This window comes from Peromyscus eremicus, chromosome 6 (genome assembly GCF_949786415.1).
Source record: "Peromyscus eremicus chromosome 6, PerEre_H2_v1, whole genome shotgun sequence".
Taxonomy (NCBI): domain Eukaryota; kingdom Metazoa; phylum Chordata; class Mammalia; order Rodentia; family Cricetidae; genus Peromyscus; species Peromyscus eremicus.
This window is the reverse complement of record NC_081421.1, coordinates 42,918,736-42,940,723: the sequence shown is the minus strand read 5'-3', so window position 1 is coordinate 42,940,723 and position 21,988 is coordinate 42,918,736. Positions and strand designations below refer to the sequence as shown.

Here is a 21,988-nt window from a genome sequence, read left to right as displayed (position 1 = left end):
GCATACTTACGGCACAGGGGCAGTGATGGTCTCTCTAAAGGCCACTTTGGGCTTTCCTGTGATACAAGGACAGCCATATTCTCTCTCCATTCTCTAAAATGAATGGGGGGCGGGGGGTTAATATTGTTTGTATTTGAGAAAGTAAAATGAAAAAAAAAACCACCTTAGTAGCATTCAATGAAATATAGTAAATATGATGCTGGAGAGATGGCTTAGTGGTTAAGAGCACTGACTGCTCTTCCAGAGGACCAGGGTTCTACTCCCAGCACCCACACAGCAGCTCAGAGTCTCTGTGACTCCAGTTCCAGAGGACCCAACATCCATGGCAAAATACCAATGCATATAAAATAAAAAATTTTAAAAAATTTTTAAAAATACAGTAAATAACTGAACAGTAAATTTTAAATCATTTTAGCAACTGACAAAAATCAGATGTGATATTCTAAAACACAAACTACCTTTATATATCTTACAAAAATGAATTATAATTTTGACTAATTTATACTCAGTGCCATTTGCTCTATCTGCCACAATCTACAGTTGTTTCATATTAGCTCACATTCACTGGAATAACAAATCTTTTGTCAGGATTTGCTATCCTAACCGCAAAGATATAATCAGGAGACAAAGACAATTTCCACTGCTGTTATCTTTTGTTTACATTTCACTATATTTACACTTCAGCTAGGAAGACTTTTTTTTTAATCTGTATTGAACTGGCCTCTATGTTTTGTTTTCTGGTTTTTTGAGACAGGGTTTGTACAGTCCTGGCTGTCCTTGAACTCACAGAGATCTGCCTGCCTCTCGAGTGCTGGGATTAAAGGTTTATGTTACCACCGCCCTCCATGCTTTAAATCTCATTAATTGAGTATTTTGTGAGACAAGGCCTCTCTATGTCACTCTGGTGGGAAGTTACTGTGCAGACCAGGCTGGCACTGACCTCAGAAAGACCTTCCAGCTTCTCCCTCCAGAGTTCCGAGATTAAAGGCTATCTTGGCCTGCCCTTAATGTTTATGTACATGTTGTGTACATGTTGTCTGTGTGTGCATGAGCCATGTATACAGGGGCGCCAGAAGAGGGTGCTGGATCCACTGGAGCTGGAATTAAAGAAGGTTGTGAGCCACTCCACATGGGCACTAGCAACTGCGTTCAAGTCCTCTGGAAACACAGCAAGTGACTTTAACCTCTGAACCCTCTCTCCAGTCCTCCTGAAGGGAAGTCCTGGGAGTAGGTACAAAAACAGGCTGTCTCACTAAGGCTTGCTTTATTTGACCCAATAGTGGACTGGGAATGGATGAGGGTCTTCTTACAAATCTCAGAGTCTAGATTCTCAAAGTCCACAATGTTTAACAAATAGACTTAGGACACAAATACAGTAGAGCCTGCAGAAGCATTATCCATTTACAGTCATTACTTGGAACATTATTGACTTTTTATCTTTTCTTTCAACTCGCTATGTAGATGAGAATGACTTTTGTTTTGTTTTGTTTTTTGAGAAAGGATTTCTCTGTGTAGTTTTGGTGCCTGACCTGGATCTTGCTCTGTAGACCAGGCTGGCCTCGAACTCAAGAGATCCTCCTGGCTCTGCCTCCCAAGTGCTGGGATTAAAGGCGCCGCCTAGCTGACGAAGATGATTTTCAATTCCTATTCATCTTCCTGCCTCACCTCCTGGAGTGTGATTACAGATGAAGTCACCTTGCCAGGCCCCATTACTGACCTTTAACAAAGCACACACAGTAACAAATCCAACTGCAGAGCTGCTCTGTGATCCATACCTGAGCATAGATTTCCAGGTGTAATTCTCCCATTCCAGACACAATTGTCTCCTTGCTCTCAGTGTCAAAGCGGACTTTAAATGTGGGGTCTTCCCGTGTAAACCTGCCAATACCTTTTGAAAATTTCTCCAGATCATTCTTTAAAAGAGGAAAAAAAAGTCATTATAGGATTGATTAAGCATGAAAAACAACTGCATTTCTGAGAAAATGTTACTGAATAAAACCAAATACACTGGCAATTAAGAAATAAAGAGGGTCCATATCTTGTTCTACTCAGACCTTTTTTGGAAAAACTACAACCTTGGCCACCACAGCCAAGTCCAGGCCCAGCCAGCTGAACAGGATTTTCTCTTCATACCAAGATAGGAAACAAGGGTCCAAGACTTAACTGTCACTTTCTATCACACTGACCAAACTACCCGTCTGTGGGAAGTGCCTGAGTGAAAGGAAATGCCTAACACTTGGAGATCCTCTATAATAATATAGTCAGCATGTTTACCCAGAGTCTTCTGTAGAGTCAAGAGCATTAACTACTCTGTTCAGACCAACAGCAAAGGAAATAGCACATCAAGCTGTTTCTGTTTTGAAACAATCTCCTTGCTATCTGATATGCCTTTGTACTTTGATGCAATTCCACACAGTAAGCAGGGTAAGTCGCCCACTCCTCCCAACTCTTACGATAGGGAGCATTCTATGAATTGTCAGAGTAGGCTCAATGTAACGCCAATGGCCTTTACAGACGGAAGAAAGCAGACGGAGAATAAAGCATGGCTATGACTAAAGAAAGGCCGGAGAGAAGCAGGAACAAGACCCAACCCATTGCTGCCAGCGTGAAAAGCGGGAAGGAACACTGGAGAGGTGCTCTTCCAGAGGACTGGAGCTTAGTTCCCAGCACCCATGGCAGGTGGCTCCCAACCACCTGTCACTCGAGCTCCAGGGGATCAGATGCCACTGGCCTCTACATGCATATATCCACACACAGTTAGACACACGTACACAGAATCAAAATCCATGACATCTAAAAATGATAGCAGGGGCCATAAGCCAAAAAAAGGTAGGCAGCCTCTGGAAGCTAGGAGGACCCTGAGGAGAAAAGGGAACAGAAACCCATGGAAGCCCAATTCTCCCCACAAACTTGAGTAAGCAACAAAAAAAGTGTTTCCCTTGGAACTTCCAGAAAAGAGCACAACCCTGAACTGGGGAGATAGCTCAGAGGGTAAAGCATTTGCTTCACAAGTCTGAGGAGCTGAGTCCAAATCCCCAGGAACTATGTCACACTGGATCCATTAGCACAGTCCCAGGACTCCCACGGCCAGATGAGTGGCAGAGACAGGAGAATCACGGAAGGAAGCAGCCACGCTAGCCTGGCACACACACGTGAACAACGAAGAGACCCTCTCTCAAACCAGTGGAAGCTGATGGTGGACACGTGAGCTTGTCCTTTGACCTTCATGGACACGTGCCTGCACTCACACTGAAAGGGACGGGGACACACACACACACACACACACACACACACACACGAATACACCTCTGCTTGATTAAACTATAGTGAATCATACCAGTCTCTGATCTACATAACTATAAACACAATACATTGGTATTGTTTTAGGTTACTAAGTTTTTGGAAATTCCTTATGGTAGCAATAAAAAATGATCACGTCCTGTAGGAGAAGTATTAGCAGCACCATTAATCACGTGCTTGGAGCTGTAATGCCTGCTGTGCATGTTATCTCAAATTTAACTGTACTGTAAATATGTAGACAGAGGTTAAGTAACTTGCTCAAGGCCACACAGGGAACACACAGGAGGGCAGTCAGTCCCTAGGTTAGTGTACTCGTCACTCTTGACTTTTCTCTGCACTAGCCAGTCCTCACTCAGCAGAAGCAGCGTCCCTGCTCACTATAAAAACTCAAGGCCTTATAGTGACAGAGACTTCGTCAGTTGATTGAAATTAATTTACTTGTTAGAAGACACTTTTAAATGTTTTCATGCAGAAGAGGCAAGGATCCCCGGTCCACCTAATTTCCTTCTGTCATTGTGAGTTATTAACTGTAACCTCTGAATGTGGCATGAAAGGTACAAAAACATCTTTCATTTCTAACCTTGCTAGCGAGCCTTAGCAAAGAACTTAAAATAAACAAAGGTATCTTTCAGCGAGGATGCAAGGTTTAGCCCCACAAGATTCCGAGAAGACTGTTTTCATGTCTTTTGCTCCCTCGGCTTTCTCTTTTCTATACTGGAAAAATTGCAGTTTCTCAAAATAGATGAAGTAGCAGCTATTAATTATATATCCTACAGGACAATTTATCCAAATATGTGAATGATAGTTCTCAGAGGGCAAGATGTCTTAAAATGTTCACTCAATATATGAATGAATTAACCCCAACAAGACAACTTAGGAACTAAATAATTAGGGCTCAAGATTGAACTGATTCCAATGGAGAGCAATATGAATGCAAGGCAGTCAAGCAATTTGGATGTGTAGAATGCCAAATGATATCAAACCTAATTATATAATTGTAAAAACAGTATACAAATTTAAAACCCGAAATATAAAATCATAGTTGAAGTTTAAAAAAGTTGTCTTATTGGCTTGTGATGTTATGATCAGATACTTCATAACAACCATAAAATCCAGAAATGTACTACAATCCACCAAGCATTTAACTGATCACACTGTAAAGTACCGACAATGAAGTTTCACTACAACTCGAGACGAATGCCTTTCTCTCCTTTTGAACAATTTACGACTCCAAGAGGATAGACTTACCATTCACACACCAACGTTACGATAGCGTTGTAAAGTTCTCTCTACTATTAAACGCCATCTGTGCCTTCAAATACGTGGAGACTCATCAGGACCGACTACTCAATTAAAAGGCTGACCTCACTATCAACAGAAGGAGCAGAGACCAGCTCAGTGCGGCTTCCCACAAGATGCCAGGTGCAACATGGAGAATGACGACAGAAAGCTCAAGTTTAGAACAAGTTGTTGAAGCTTAAACTCCTACCTTGTTAGAAGGCTTCATTGCTACTGAAATGACAGGTTCAGGAACATGAATTGATTCCTAAAAAATGTTTTTTAAGAAAACATAAAATAATTAAGAGTCAGTTTTATGACTCAGTGATTAGCGTACTCCATTAACAACAAAACAAAGGGCAAATACTAGCCAATATCTTAGGCTGGACAATATGGGTCTAACTCTGTTTTGTATTAAATAAAGTAAGAATGTAACATTAATAAACACATGTGTATACTTACATGAACTCCTACCTCCACAAAAAAATAATTTATCTAATTTACTGACCTAACTATTTACACTACATAATAATCACTACAATGAAGTTAATTAAATGTTAACATATGGAATTCTTTTCTTTTTGTGGGAATATATTCTTATTGCCTGTTCTACATTTCCTGTTGCAATCTTCTGATGAGTTATTATGTTTTAGTTATAAAAAGGGAACCAGAAGGGGCCCCAGAATCTTTACACACACATCTTATTTGATCAATGACAGCTCTAAAAAGCAGAAACTATCCTCATGTTACTAGTCAAGTTTCCAAAGGCTTGAAGGAACAGAAAGTAACTTGGTCAAGCCCCAGGCAAGTAGTACTGGGCAGAAGTGAGGCTTTTACTTATGTACAGGAGTGTGTTGTCTGCATGTATGTATGTGCAGCAAGTTTGTGCAGGGCCCGGGAAGGACAGAAGAGATATTACTGGATCCCCTGAAACTGGAGTTAGGTGGCTGTGAGCCACCACATGGGCGCTGGGAACCCAACCTGGTTCCTCTGCAGGAGTAGACTGAGCTCTTAACTACTGAGTCATCTCTTCAGCTCATGACAAGCACCTACCTAAGGCCTAATCTAAAATATAAAATGTCCTTACTGAGGTCTTAAAATTGCAGATTTATGGGTTTTGAATGGTCTTATAATAATCTGTTAAACCCAGAGAATAATTTGTTGTTGTTGTTATTTGTTTGTTTTTTGTTTTTTCAAGACAGGATTTCTCTGTCCTGGAACACAGTCGCAGTTGGTAGACCAGGTTGGCCTTGAACTCACAGAGATCCACCTGCTTCTGCCTCCTGAGTGCTAGGACTAAAGGTGTGTGCCACCACCTCCTGGCTCAAAGACCCCTTCCAAGCATAGACATGTTGTTATCTCCAAGTCTATTCTAAATATTATAGTCCCGTCTTATAGTTTCTTAGGTTACCAGAAGAGGTCACTCTCCGGTTACTGATTTGGTAAGTAGCACTCCACTGGGAGTAGCCTGAGAGTGACAATAATTAAAGTGGCACCCAGAGTGGGCAGCAGACCACAGGGTGGAAGAGCTGGAGCTACATTATCCAAGTTTTATCTGGTGGAGATTTTCCTCCACATGAAAACTTTGGAGGATTGTGGATCGTTTTTACTGAGAAAAACCAGGTACGTAAGCCCACAGCAGACACTTAGCTAGCTGGTATTCAGAGAGCTGGAACCAACAAAGGTCAGGGTGAACTTTCAATGTGGCATTCAATGCAAACCTCTGTAGCTGTTCTGATGCAGTATAAAATATATGACATTAAAATAGACACTTAAAATTCAAATGATGAATAGTTTTGCAGTTAGACGGCTTACCATAGAAAGGCCACTGTTATCTTTGTTTGTGAATGTGTCTCCACTTGCACAGTCAATGCCAAATAATGCACAAATGTCTCCAGCATATACTTCTTCAACATCCTAAATAAAGACATAATGCAAATTATATTTGAACATGAAATAAATCAAGGCACAGTACGAAGCAACTGTACTGTAAACATACTGCACACAAGCAATGCAGAAATTCTTCCTGAATTCTACCTGGAATGAGCAAATCCAACACCAACAGTCAATCATTCCAAGACATGTCTTCAATGGGTCTTTTAGATGCTATCTAACTGAACAGACAAGATTTGACACTCAGTGGAAAATTCCAGGACTAAGGCTTCTTTAACTGGCCTGTTTTAAAAGCAGGGGTTACACTCTGCTGCCTCAGGACAGAGAGACCCTGCAGGACATACATACAAGGGAAACTGCGAAGGAAGTTTGGGAAACAAAGGGAGAAGAATGGAAGGCATTGTACTAAAAATACGTTTAATGTCTCACAGATGCAAGTGTTCCGAAAACACAGGAAAGCTAGAACAAAGCACCGCTGCCTCCAGCTTCCGAGATATTGTCCTTCCTACTCGTGGTTCATTCAGAAAGCTGCAGGATGAGTGTCTTTCTTCCATGACACACGTGTGCTTGAAGCCGGCAAGGAAGAGCTGTGACAATTACTAACCCTTTAGCCTGCCCCTTGCTGCCTGTTTTGCAAAGCTTCAAGTTTTGTGACTGCCTATTTCATCTTCCAAGAGACAAAAGGTATGTCTTCTAAAAACTTCCAATTTTTGCTGAAACCAAAGGCTGAGAACCCAGAGCTAGACTAGAGAGAAGAGGTTTCAGCACTCAGCATTCCTGCCATGGCCTAGCTGTAAGGACTACAAATGGCTTACTCAGAGCCAATTCAAGACACAAGTCAAAGACATTACAGATCTTCATGTAGATTCTGGAAGGAACATGGCCCTGCCGGAGTTTGCACTGTGTACCAGGCTGGCTTTGTGATTCTGCCTTAGCTTCACAGCAGCATCTTAGTAGCTCTTGAGGAAAGTACTAAACCCATGGTGAATAGGATACAGGTTCTAATACTGAAGAGTACATTCACTGCTACCATATTTCAGAAAGCAAATTCATCAAATCACGTGGAAAATCAAGTGAATTTATCACTCATTTATCTTTAAGAACTACATTTCTGAATGCTTCTAATGCTTCTCTCTCCCGACAGGGTCCCCTTGTGTATTTCAGGATGGCCTTGTGATTCTGCCTTCGCTTCCTGAATGCACGCACCTCCACAGCTAGCATCTTCACAGCTCTTGAGGAAAGTACTTGTGCCGAATCCCAGAGTCTCTTTTCCTGAACCTTGGCCTCTGAGGAAGGATCGCTACCTTCTAGAGGAATAAACCAAGCTCTTAACACCGGCCAACTTAGTTCTCCTACAGCAAGGTGCTAGATCACACAGCCGAGTGCAAAGAACAAGGAAAGCGTGTGTTCAGACAAAGGGGATGATCTGGAGGAGCTCAGACACCACGAAGGCAGCCTGCCTCCCCAGCACCTCAGTGGCATGCTCACCTCCATCATGTCGGCGTGCATGCGCACCAGCCGCTGCACGCGCACCTTCTTCCCGGTCCTCGTGTTGTAGATGGTGCTGCCCTTCTTTAGCTCACCTTGGTAACTGCGGACATAAGTTAGCTGTCCAAAGCGGCCTGCCTACAAGTCAAGAGTGCATTTGTAGAAGAAGAAAAGAAATGTCAGAAAGCGAAGAGTCAACCTCACAAATCAAAACAAGTTCCAGCTATATTTACAAGGAAGAGACGAAACCAGAAAAAAAAATGTTTTACTACAAATTTTAAGTAGCCAATTGCTTTTAAAAAAATCAAATTTGTTAGTAAAGGTTTATATAAATAAGTAAAACACTTTGACCTTAATAATAAAAGGATAAAAGATATCTAAATTTACAAAATAAGAAATACAGAGTCAGTGGGACCTGTTGCTTCTCTGAGGTTAGTTCCCAAAACCCACAGTAGGCAGCTCACACTGCCTCTAACTCTAGCTCTATGGGATCTGGTTCCCTCTTCTGGCCTCTGTGGGCACCTGCACTCATATGCATATATCCTCCCACACAAACACTAATTAAAAATAAATCTTAAACAAAACACAGCTGCACTATAAATGTATAGAAAGCAGCTATTTCCTTCAAACGGGAGCATTTCCTCCACATTCCTGCCTGGAGACAAGAGCCTGGCTCATGGGACCCAGGAAACAAACTTTGCAAGAGGCAGGGAACTCAGAAAGTGCTTAGATTCACCAGCGCCTCCCTGTGGTTAGCAGCAGAAACAGTTTCTGGGGAAGAGGGGATGCTTTGGTACAGCAGCCTGCCAGCTGGGCAGAGATTCCGGGGACATGGCTTTCAGGAGGCATCTCCACAGGGTGGGGTTTTGGTGCAGCTGTCTAGGGGACACCCAGGCTCCTGTAGGCTGCCCCAGTAAACTCACAGGCTCACCAAGCGAGATAGACTCAGGCAGTCGAATGTGTCTGGTCTGTTACTGGTGCCCTATCTGGGTGAATGGATGCTTGTTTCTTTGTTCTTGAGGAGTCACTAACAGCCAAACGTAACAACTGCTTTTTAAAGAGTGCAGTGAGACAGGGAGAGAGAACAGAGCCATTTTATAGGGAAGAAACTTGACAAGCCCTACCTAAGTCAGGTGATCACGGTCATCATCATAGTAAAAACCTGTATGTCTGACATGTGTCAAGGAGGACATGTTCCTCTGCAGACATCCTCCTGTCATCCATGACCCCAATCTAATCCTCATAGCAGCATCAGAAAATCCCAAACTGAAAGACATCTTTGACAAGCACTTCTCAAAAAATACCAAGGGCATGGGAAACAAGGGAAAATAAATCTAAGAACAGTTTCCAGGAGTTCCTAGGCTCCCATTGCTGTGATAAATGCCACGGCCAGAAGCGACTTGGGGAGGAAGAGGTTACTTCTACTTAGAGTTCCAGCACAGTCCAGTACTGAAGGAAGTCAGGACAGGAACTCAAGCAGGGCAGGAAGCTGGAGGCAGGAGCTGATGCGGAGGCCATGGAGGAGAGCTGCTTACTGGCTTGCTTTTCATGGCTTGCTCAGCCTGCTTTCTTATAGCTCCCAGGATCAACAGTCCAAGGATGGCACTGCCCACATCAACCATCATTCAAGAAAATACACCACAGGCCAATCTGGTAGGATTGTTTTCTCAGTTGAAGTTTCCTGTTCCAAAATGACTAGCTTATGCCAACGTGACATAGAGCTAGCTATGACGGAGGTTAAGGAGACAGGATAATTAATCTAATGTGCTAAGCAGAATAGGATACCAACAAAGAGGGGATATAAGCAATAACCATAAATATTTGAATATGACTTTTATCAATAGTAAATTAATATTGTTCCATTGGTTACAATAATGTTTACTAAGAAAAAAAATGGATGAATGAATTCTCTATACAAATCTTTATAATTTTTCTGCCAAATCTAAAATATGGTCTTTTAAAGTTTATAAACAACTTCTCATGTCAAAAAAAATAGGCAGGCATCTTGGTTGGAGCAACAGCTTAGTGGTGAAGAACATTTCTGCTCTGCAGAGGATCTAGGTTCAGTTCCAAGCACCCACAGGTGACTAACAACTATCTGTAACTCTAGCTACAGAGGATCAACACCCTCTTCGACCTCAATGGGTACTGCATACAAGATAGTACACAGACATGTATGCAGACAAAACACCCACACACGTGAACGAAAAATAAATTGTTAAAATAATTAAGCATCTTCATTTTTTTTGTTTGTTTGTTTGTTTTTCGAGACAGGGTTTCTCTGTGTAGTTTTGGTACCTGTCCTGGATCTCGCTCTGTAGAGATCAAGGCTGGCCTTGAACTCACAGAGGTCTGCCTGGCTCTGCCTCCCGAGTGCTGGGATTAAAGGCATGCATCACCACCGCCTGGCACATCTTAATTTTTAAAGTCTAAATAACATTGCATTGTAAAGATACACTGCAATTTCCTTGCACAAACTGCAGTACCTGTACATTTCCAATTATCTATAGATTTCGGTTTTAAAAACAGAGCTAGGTTGAGTCCCTTCATAAGTGACTCAGGACAAATTGTTTTCAAAAGCAGACCCACTTTGTTTATAATAATGTCCAATAATCAGATAATTTTAAGCCAATTATGGCATATTAACACACTTTTTTTGTTTTGTTTAGACAGGGTAACCCAGGCTATCCTGGAACTCTTTAGGTAGACCAGGTTGGCCTTGAATTTAGAGATCAGCCAGTCTCTGCCTCTCAAGTGCTGGGATTAAAGGTGTTTGTCACCATCCCCAGCTACTTAATATAATTTTATACTACCATTTAAAATGTTTAAGCTGGCCATGATGGCACACATCTGTAATCCCACATCTCAAGAGTCTGTAGCAAAAGGATTGTGAATTTGGTGCCAGTCTGGGCTACATACAAGACACAACACAAAACAATAAATTAAATCTTCCAACAATTTACAGAAACATGGATTATATCTATAACTATTTTAAATGGAAATACCAAGGTAAAATTATATAGAGTATGGTTTCTGTAAAACTTTACATTTTAAAACTGTAAAGAGCTAACTGCATCTAAAAACAAGGAACTGGCCAGGCGGTGGTGGTGCACGTCTTTAATCCCAGCACTCGGGAGGCAGACAGGTGGATCTCTGTGAGTTTGAGGTCAGCCTGATCTACAGAGCAAGTTCCAGGACAGCCAAGGCTGCACAGAGAAACCCTGTCTCTGAAAAAATAAAAATAAAAATAAAAAAATAAAGTAAAAATAAGGAACTATCAACTTACTATTAAAAGTTCTGGCCATTCTCATCTCCTCCACTTTCCTAAGTGTTTCACAAGGGCACACTATCATTTTATAATAGGGCTAAAAGCCTAGTAAAAGAAAACTAGACAGCAGTAAATACGATAGATAGCAACTTACCTCCAGTTTAAAAGCCAGGCCCACAAATGGGTGGGAATTGTCTCTTTTGGAGTCCATTAAGATTTTGGTCTTCTCTTTTGAGTCACTTTAAACAGAAGAAATATAAAGCTGTAAAACATAATACTTAGTATGTCTTTGTGTGTGTCGTGTCCATGTGGTGTCATGTACACGTGTGTATGCATGTATCTGAAGGCATGGATGGAGGCCAGGGGATGACTTCAGTTGGCCTGCTCTATCACCCTCTGCCATGTTCTTTTGAGACAGGGTCTCTCACTGAAGCTGCACCTAGGCTGGCAGCCAGCTCGCCCAAGACCCTCCTGTCTCCACACTGTTCCCTCCCAGCACCACCACAGTACTAGTGTTGCAAGCACACCATCAAACACAGCTTCTTACACGGTCTTCACTTAAGGATCTGACTCACTGAGCCATCTACCCAGCCCTTGATAGCTCATCCATATTAATTTGTTCTTGTCCAAGAGAGAGAGCATATGTTTGCTAACAACTTCTGATTTGCACACAGTTTCACTGAAAGAGGTCAATGAGAGCATGTCCTACAGGCTTTGGAACTACACAGACAGGACCAGAGTGGATTCAAACACTGGAACTCTTACAGAGCACGCAGAGTAATATTCAGGAGAGCCTTAAACAGGTTTTTTTCCCTTGTTGTTGCTTCACGTTTTATTTATTTTATTTTATGCATATGTACATAGAGCTCAGAGGACAACTTCTGTGAGTTGGTTCTTTCCTTCCACCATGTGGGTCCTGGGGATCAAACCAAGATCATGAAGCTTGGTAGCGGACACTTTATCTGATGTGTGATCTTACTGGCCTGAGTTTCGGGTTTTTTTTGTTTTGTTTTGTTTTTGTTTTTGTTTTTTGAGACAAGGTTTCTCTGTATAGCTTTGCGCCTTTCCTGGAACTCACTCTGTAGCCCAGGCTGACCTCAAACTCACAAAGATCCGCCTTCCTCTGCCTCCCAAGTGCTGGGATTAAAGGCGGGCGCCACCACCGCCTGGCTTCATTTTTTTCTTTTAAGTTAAAAAAATTCTATAACTGAAAATAAATGATACCAAATGAAAAAAATTAACACTATAAACCTTGAAAGATTATAGAACAAATCATACCTTTTTTTTTTTTTTTTAAAGATTTATTTATTATGTACATGGTGTTCTGCCTACATGTATGCCTGCAGGTCAGAAGAGGGCATCAGATCTCATTACAGGTGGTTGTGAGCCACCATGTGATTGCTGGGAACTGAACTGAGGACCTCTGGGAGAGCAGTCAATGCTCTTAACCTCTGAGCCATCTCTCTAGCCCACAAATCATACTTGTAAGTCACAAAAGATATAGGAACTCATACAGTAAATATTTCCTGTACACCAAAACTGGTATCCAACTAAACATGGTGATTTTTGTGAATGAGGAAAGAAAATCATAAAAATAAATGAAAGCCCAATCCTTAAACCTCTTCATAGTGCATAAGTATTGAAGTATCTTTTCATAACCGAGGTCGTAACTGAGCCATACTCACTCTTGATGGAGTATAGCGTAGTTCTGGACTTCAGATGGATTGGGAAGGTATTCTAAAACAGCGTCCAGAAGAGGCTGGACGCCCTTGTTCTTCAGAGCGCTTCCCAAGAGCACAGGAGTGAAGGATCTACTCAGAGTCGCCCTACGGATTGCCAGCTACAGATAAAGAGAAAATGACTCGTGTTCACATAACAATGTATGCTTCAGGTCAGTTATGAACAAACAAACAAGATGAATTGATATTCCGGAGTGCTGGTTCCTGTGAAGGAACAAGATAACATCTCAGTAACTCAGTCAAAATATTGAAAAATGGGGAAAATTGCTTTTCTTAGGGCCAAGTAGTGATTTATGGAATAATTACTTTTTGACAGCCCTAAAATCATTCCTTTTTAGTTGGTACTAAAAGAGGTACATAAATATATATGATACATATATATATATATATATATATATACAGAGAGAATACTACAAACTATATGCTAATAATTGTGTAAGAGGGAGAATACACACACACACACACACACACAGACACACACACACACACACTAAAACTTGGTGTGGTAGCACACACCATTAATCCTAGTACTTGGAGGCAGAGGCAGGGGGATCTCTATGAGTACAAAGTCAGCCAGTCAAAGTTACATAGTAAGACTCTATTTCAAAAACAAAACAAACAAAGGCAAAAATCAAATCTCTAGATTTATCAGAAACTAACATGTTTTGGAATGGGGTAGAGAAATGGTCTTATGGGATAAAAGAGGTTTGACTGTAAACTTGGTGAAGGTTAGTTGTAATTGTCAACTTGATACAGTTCAGAATCATGGGAGGGGGAAACCTCTAAATGTCTTTGGGGGATTATTTTGATAACATCACCTGAGGTGGGAAAACCCACACTGAATGTGGGAGGCACCATATCATAGGCTGGACCCTGGACTGAACGAAAAAGAAAAATTAAGCTGAGTACGAGCATACATTCATTGATCCACTGCCCTCTCTGCTCCTCACTGGAGGTACTGTGAGAGATCCACTGCCCTCTCTGTCCCTCACTGGAGGAACTGTGAGATCCACTGCCCTCTCTGTCCCTCACTGGAGGAACTGTGAGATCCACTGCCCTCTCTGTCCCTCACTGGAGGAACTGTGAGATCCACTGCCCTCTCTGCTTCTCACTGGAGGTACTGTGAGATCCCCTGCCCTCTCTGCTCCTCACTGGAGGAACTGTGAGATCCACTGCCCTCTCTGCTTTGGAGGAACTGTGAGATCCACTCACTGGATGTACTGTGAGATCCACTGCCCTCTCTGCTTCTCACTGGAGGTACTGTGAGATCCCCTGCCCTCTCTGCTCCTCACTGGAGGTACTGTGAGATCCACTGCCCTCTCTGTCCCTCACTGGAGGAACTGTGAGATCCACTGCCCTCTCTGCTTCTCACTGGATGTACTGTGACCAGCTCTCTCAAGCTCCAGCTGTTGTGATGTCTCAGTAAGAATGGACTGTAACCTGAAATTGTGAGCAAATGAACCCCCTTTCCCTGCTTTTGTTGTTTTCTGAGACTAGGTCTCATTAGATGTTCTTGGCTGGCCTCAAACTCACTGAGCTCTGCCTGCCTCTGTTCCCAAATGCGGTGTCATATTCCTCAGAATTTTATTTTTGGGGGATAACTCTCTGTATTCACTCATTTTAATGGGCATCACTGCAGGATCCTCTGCACGTCCTGACCGTGGTGGACAGTGCTCCCACTGATGCTGGGGCACATCTAAACTAGCTGAGACCCTTCTTTCTGAGGTGTGCCCCCAGGGAGGGGCTTACTGCCATGCTGTCTTCCACGGTGTTTGTCACGTTTCTACCAGGAAGGCAAAGGGTTTGAGTCTCCCTCCACATCTGTATATATGCTTTCTGGGTTTTTTAGGTTTTTTTAGGTTTTACTTGGTTAGTTGGTTGGTCTTAAATAAGATTCATCTTCATGGCATAAATGGTATCCCACTGTGGCTTGAGTTGCATTGTTTCTAATGATTAGTACTGGAAAACATCTTTTCATGTACTGACTCTTGAATATCTTCTTTGGAGAAATGTTTATTCAAAAGTCTCTGGCAAGAATCTTCATTTTTTTGGAAGTCAATTATATTAATTTTTTTTATCTGGTTACATTAATAAAGCTCATTAACAAAAGAATCATGTCCTCTGCCCTCACATCAATCTCCTTTTTCATTTTATAAGATTGAGGGGCTGGAGAGGTGGCTCAATGGTTAAGAGCACTGACTGCTCTTCCAGAGGACCAGGGTTCAATTCCCAGCACCCACAGGACATTCACAAACTTCTGAAACTCCAGTTCCAGGGAATACAGTGCCCTCTTCTGACCTCCACAGGCACTGCATGCAGGCAAAACACCCAGAAACATTTAAAAAAAAAAAAATGTGTTTAAAAAGGTTTACTTTGAGAGTACTTGCCTTTAAATCAGAAACTGAGGGGATTTTTTCTTCCAGGAACAGCTCACCAAGTTGCTCATCTGAATTAGCAACACACTCAATTAGCTCCTGCCGATGGTCAGCTGCTGCGGCCCTCAGTTCAGCCGGAATCTCACCATATCGAACAATCTGACTAAGAAAAAGAAGGCTTTACTGTACTAACTAGTTCAGTTAAACATATAAAACATCCAAGGTATGGTGAGCAGCTAATAAGACAACTACATCTTTACAATTCAGACAAAACAGTGGGCAAAAACACTTCAAGGGATCAAGTCACTTGCTCAAGAATGTGCTACCAGGGAGGAGAAGAGCCTGAAACGCCACACCGTCTACTACGAGGGAAAAAAAGCAGCATCCTTGATGGCATAAGGTAGCATGTCCTATTCTTCTACGTATCAAGTCTTTCAGAACGATACATGATGAAATCTAAAATCCTTCCCAATTCTAATACAAACTGGCTTATCTTACTCTAGAGATTAAAATGAGCCACAGAACTTGAGGTTAAAACAATGACTTGGGAGCCGAGTGTGGTGGCAAATGCCTTTGATCCCAGTACTCAGGAGGCAGAGGCAGTCAGATCTCTGCGAGTTCGTGAACAGCCTGGTCTACATGACAAGTTCCAGGCCAGCCAGGAGACACCCTGTCTCAAAAAGAGCAACAATGAAAAGACTCAGAAAAACAAGGGATTAAAATTCTTTCCAGCCGGGCGGTGGTGGCACACGCCTTTAATCCCAGCACTAGGGAGGCAGAGGCAGGTGGATCTCTGTGAGTTCGAGGCCAGCCTGGGCTACCAAGTGAGTTCCAGGAAAGGCACAAAGCTACACAGAGAAACCTTGTCTCGAAAAACCAAAAAAAAAAAAAAATTCTTTCCAGTGTGGCTACAGAACTATTCTTACTGACATCTAACAGGAAAAGACAAAGAAAAGAAAACACTATTTCTTTACTACGTGAATTACAGCAGCAGGAAACTGGAGAGCTGCTCACGCTCACATCATAAAAATGTTTCTATTATCTGCACTCTAAATGAGAAAGCTGGTTTAAATGAACCAAAGTAATACCAGCTAACTTTCAAGCTAACTTGTCTGAAGCCTGTCTAAGCTTGAGAAAAATCCATTAACAGGGGATCTGAAGGCTGAATTCTTTAAGGTTCTGAAGCCTTTGTCTATTCTGAACTACTACCACCTGTCTTGATGGAGTGGTGTGGGCTTTGAGGCAGAATCTTGCTTGTGTAGCCAAAGCTGGCCTTAAGCTTGCTCCTGACTCAGCCTCTAAGTGCTAGGATGATAGGCTTGTACCACCAGGTCTGGCTTTCCATTTTAAAATAAACAGCTTGAATACTTTGAGACTGATGTTAAATATCAAGTGTGTTATACTTCTCAGTTGTTACAGTTGGTGTGTTTTATCACTTTCCTTTTTAGTCCCTAGATTAGCAGTTCTCAACCTGTGGGTCACGACTGCTTGCTTTTGGGATCGCATATCAGATATCCTGCATATCAGATATTTACATTATGACTCATAACAGTAGCAAAATTATAGTTATGAAGTAGCAAAGAAATAATTTTATGGTTGGGGTCATCACAATCTGAGGAACTGTACGAAAGGGCCGCAGCATTAAGAGAGTTGAGAACCATGGCCCTAGGTGAGTCCAAAACTGGTATAAAGGATGAAGGATGCATTATGCTTTATCCATTTCTTACTCCAAACTGGGATATTCTAAACAAAAGGTTGTGTGGTCATCTTTGTTATTTGTAAGAAAAGAACTAACTATCTAGGGCCCATCGTGTTGGCTCACACCTTTAATCCCAGCACCCAGGAGGCAGAGGCAGGCCGATCTCTGTGAGTTCAGAGTTCAAGGCCAGTCAAAGCTACACAGTGAGACCTTGTTTCAGAAAACTGTAAGCTATCTAACCCTCCTTACTAGAGACTGCAATATTCTTATAAGTACGATCATAGAAAATAGAATTTTCAAGAGGTCAAATGGTACCTCCAAGAAGGTAGCAGAAAATCTCTCAGAAAGGACCCTTGGGGGAGCTTCTGGGGTCTTCCTTAGAGCCAAGGATCTTGACTCCCTACACCGTCTACATTACTATTACTAAACTGCAATTTGTAAATGTATAGCTGCGTATCCTGAGAAGTTTCCAGAAATACAAATTTCATTTCCTACCTTAGATTTGCTAAATCAGAATCATGCAGGTAAACCCAGAAATGTGCTTTAGAAAGCCCTCTAAGTGTTTTGTTTTATTTTAATAAAATTATGACTTTCTTTTTAGATTTGTTTTCTGCATGTGGATGTTTTGCTCACATATATGTCTGTGTGTCACATGCATATCTGGTGGTAAGAAGGGAGTGTCAGATGCCCTGGACTGGAGTTAGGCACTTGTGAGCCACCATCTAGGTGTTGGGAATTGAACCCAGGTCCTCTGCAGAAGCAACGAGTGCTCCTAACTCTGGCCTAACTCTTCAGCCCCTTCATCTTATTTTTTGACACAGGGTCATTCAAGAACCCGGAACTCTTGATTTGCCTGGTCAATAAGCCAGGGATCTACCTGTCTCCATCTCCTCAGTGCTGGGGTTACAGATTTGTGCTCCCACATCTAGCTTTTAAATGGCAACTGGGGATTCAAATTCAGGTCCTCACGCCTTTGTGGCAGGCAATTTACTTATAGGCCATTTTCCCTAGTCTCTACATATTAATGTTGTCATTTTGTAACCTTTTGTTTTGTTTTGTTTTGAGACAGGGTTTCTCTGTGTAGTCCTCACTGGCTGTCTTGGAACTTGATCTGTATACCAGGCTGGCCTTGAACTCAAAGAGATCCACCTGCCTCTGCCTCCCAAGTACTGGTATTAAAGGTGTGCACCACCGCCACCCAGCCTTAATTTTGTAACCTTATGAAGTACATCAGACAAGTATTTATAATCCCTATTAACGAAGACTTTTAAGGGCCTTCCTTAAGAGCCTTCTTTTCAGGGTTTTAAAAAAGGCGCTACAATAAGTGAGGAGAAGCTAATATCTGAGGGTGAAAATAAGTCTGCTCATACCGTGTTCTTTCGTGTACGTCTCTTTATTGTTTCATCTGGCTCTTCTAGTCTGTTCTCTCCCTGTTCTAGTCCTCCTGCTTCTTCTCCTCTAGTCTAAAAATGTTCTTTTTCAGGAGGCTTGAAGCAACAGAAAAATTACAAGAGTTACCTCTCACAGGTCAAAAGCATATTCCTAGGGTAAGCGATAAGGGCAGAGCCATTTACCATGGCAACACAAGGTTTCAAGGTCTCAGGACCAGAGGGCGGGGGCGCAGTGCCCAGTGCGACAAACTCTGAGACTAGCTTTTTATCAGCAGACTGGGCAAGTGAAGAATTGGCAGGCTTTTTAAAAAAAAAGCTTTGTGTGGTAACTTTGGTAAGACACCTGCGACTCTGACCTTGTACATAACTGTAAAGTTTTAAACTTAGGATCTATTTACAAAGGCCTTTAGTCTAGTTTGAACTTGCTCTGAGGTAAAAATAAGCTAAATGTGTACAGTTTGTGTGAGGAGAGATTGTTACTTTCTGGCGTTAGTCTGAGCAGAAGGAACAAGGCAGACTTTACGTGCCTACAGTCCATGTGGGACAATGGATCTGGCTATGAAGCATCTCCTAGTATATTTTCTATATTATATATCAGAATTGTTAGTGAAAAGTCGTCTTCCTGACCATCCATGGACATATGAGTGCCCATAAGGTTGAGATGCAGTCATGAGATTACAAGTACACATTTCATGAAAAGGCATGGTAATGGGGAGATAGAACAGCTGTAATTGCACAAAAAAATTACAGATGAAAGCAACGGTATTCAGAGTCAGTGGTCTGCAGCCTTGCTCGACAGGGTACCCCATCTGAGAACATTCCTCTGGTGGGCTGACATCTGAATTACCAACTGCTATAAGCTGTATTTGTGTCCTGGCCTGCAATAGCTTGTGACAATGGCTCCTGACACGCTGCATTCTCCCAGTTTTTATTATACACTCAGGATACAGAAATGCAGCTCTAAGCCAGGAGTGGTGACCTTAATCCCAGCACTTGGGAAGCAGAGGCAGATAGCTCTCTGAGAGATCAAGGCCAGCCTGGTCTACATAGTGAGTTCCACAATAGCTAGGGCTACGTAGAGAGACCCTGTCCCCATCCCCGCCCCCCCCCCCGCCCCCCCAGCTGAGGACTGAACCCAGGGCCTTGCACTTGCTAGGCAAGCACTCTACCACTGAGCTAAATCCCCAAACCCCAAGAGACCCTGTTTAAAGAAAGAAAGAAAGAAAGAAAGAAAGAAAGAAAGAAAGAAAGGAAGGAAGGAAGGAAGGAAGGAAGGAAGGAAGGAAGAAAGGAAGGAAAAAGAAATGCAACCCCAGGAGCTTACAAGATGAAATGAACCAGTGAAGAGAGAATGTTTCCAGTGAAAACTGAAAGACTCCTTTCACAGTGTGGTGGCAAACACCTATAACCTCAGCATTTGGGAAGCTGAGGCAGGAGGATCATGAGTTGAAGTCTAGCCTGAACTACACCCCCAGCCCAATATAGTAAGCCTAAGCTAAACCTCAGGTACACATGAAGACCTCTCCAAAAAGGGGGGTAGGGGCTCATGCATACATGATGTAATGTGATATGAGTGTATTCCCAAGAAGTGACATTCTCTAGAATGACTTCTAAGAACAATTAATTTTAAGCCATTAAAATCGCCTTAAAGAATGACATTCAGGCACATTCCAAAAAGATTGACCAGTTGGTCTATGTTTAACTAATGTCTTCCTTTTCTTTGATTTTTTTAAAATATAAGATTTTAGCAGTGTAGTTTAGCACTTACCCAAAGTCTCCATCAAAGTAAATAGCTCGCTCCTCAATGAGGTCTATAACACCCTTAAAATCACCCTCCAAGCCGATGGGTATCTGCACAAATGCTGCGTTGTGATTTAGTTTGGATCTGAAAAACAAAAATATTTGTTTGCCTTCTCTCAAAATTATTTGGAAATGACGAAAGGCAAAAACCAAACAAACAAGCAATGGCAGACATCGGAGAACTGAGGCGGATGCTAACATTGGGTAAGGAGAGAAATAAAGCAACCACAACAGACCTCCAAACTCAGGAGCTAACAAGGAAACAAAGCCGCAAGCCCGCCTGAACAACAGAGAAGCCAAAATCACCTCTATCCCAGACTCCCTGAATGTGCTTGTCCTGAAGCAGAGGGAGGAGAAAAATCAACAACAAATCATGACAGCAGGATAGCAGCCTAGTTCTCATTCTTAAATCAAGTGACAGAAAGACAGCCATTCAGACGGGGTTCTCACGGGAAAACACATCAGCCCGCTACTGCGCACACTCACTCATCTATCAGTTAGACAGTTACCAGGAGGGACTCCACCTTGAGATACACTCTGGTGGAGCCGTTTAGGGTGAGCTAGGGCTCCGTGGGTAACTATGGACAGACAGCTAAGTGGACATGACTAGAATTTGAAGGCAGTGAAGAGCTTACAGAAAAAGGGTGATCATAAGGCTCGACTAATATCTGGGGCTGGCAAGATGGCTCATTGGTTAAAAGGGCTTGCTGCTCTTCTACAGGACCTGAATTTGTTTCTCATCATCTGCCAGGGAGTTCACAACTGCCCGTAACTCCAGCTCCAGGAGATCTAACACCTCTTCTTGCCTCCCTGGATAACTGCAAACAGGTGTCCACTTACACAGACACATAAATAAGAATAACTGCCTAAAAATATTTTTTAAAGAAATGTATTAATATCCAAGAATAGTTACCAGAGGAAAGAATATAAGATTTAATTTAAAATTTTGTAGTGCTAGGGATTGAACATACTAGGTAAGTGCTCTATCACTGAGGTACATCCTGAGACCAAACTTAGAGATTTGTAAAGTACCTCTATGGAAAAAAAAAGTTACAGTAATGAAAAATTATGGAATTAGCTATGTATTGCTGAATAAAAATATATTTTTAAAAGGCTAAATAACAGAAAAGACACAGATGACTATCCAATTCATGAGCTAAAAATTAACCTCAAAAATTCTGTTTGGGCCAGTAAGATTGCTCAATTGGTGGAGACACTCACCATCAAAGCCTGGTAACTCAAAATTCAATTATCCTGGTGTCCATGTAAAAGGACCCAAACTGCAAAGCTGTCCTGATGCCCACGTGTGAGTGGCATGGGCACCCCCCCCCCCACTCATCATGAACACACACACACACACACACACACACACACACACACACACACACAAAAATAAAAAGGAGTCTCTCATCAGCTGGTGCATAATAAGAGGAAGATAGAAAGTATGACTGAAGACAAGACATGAGGGCCAGGTCCACAAGTCCCCAGATCTGCTTCACAAGAAATGAGAAAAGATAAACCAGAACAATCAAATAATGGAGAAAAAGAAGCTGCTCAGAACACAGAACAAGAACTGGTAGGAAGAGTTCTTCTAGTGCCAAACACAAGTAAAATAACGACGAAAAAATATTCAAACACCTGGAGAAGACAAATCTCACTTTCACATCTGCAGACACACCCTCCATCGGAATTTGGCATCAGATCTGCCACTCTTAGCCCATTTCCTACCACAGAAGGTCCAGCTATGTCCATCAGCT

General features: G+C 42.2%; 1 protein-coding gene across 1 annotated transcript in view; it reads right to left on the bottom strand.

The window, feature by feature from the left end:
- Gfm1 (G elongation factor mitochondrial 1) overlaps nt 1-21,988 on the bottom strand; it is a 47,529-nt gene that overhangs the window by 18,666 nt on the left and 6,875 nt on the right. The window contains exons 5-13 of the mRNA XM_059265456.1: nt 20,200-20,316; nt 15,354-15,504; nt 12,913-13,067; nt 11,382-11,466; nt 7,960-8,097; nt 6,394-6,495; nt 4,790-4,846; nt 1,776-1,913; nt 11-93 (exon numbers count right to left, since the gene is read on the bottom strand). Of these exons, the coding sequence (XP_059121439.1) occupies nt 11-93; nt 1,776-1,913; nt 4,790-4,846; nt 6,394-6,495; nt 7,960-8,097; nt 11,382-11,466; nt 12,913-13,067; nt 15,354-15,504; nt 20,200-20,316 (1,026 nt within the window). The remainder of the gene's footprint in view (nt 1-10; nt 94-1,775; nt 1,914-4,789; nt 4,847-6,393; nt 6,496-7,959; nt 8,098-11,381; nt 11,467-12,912; nt 13,068-15,353; nt 15,505-20,199; nt 20,317-21,988) is intronic.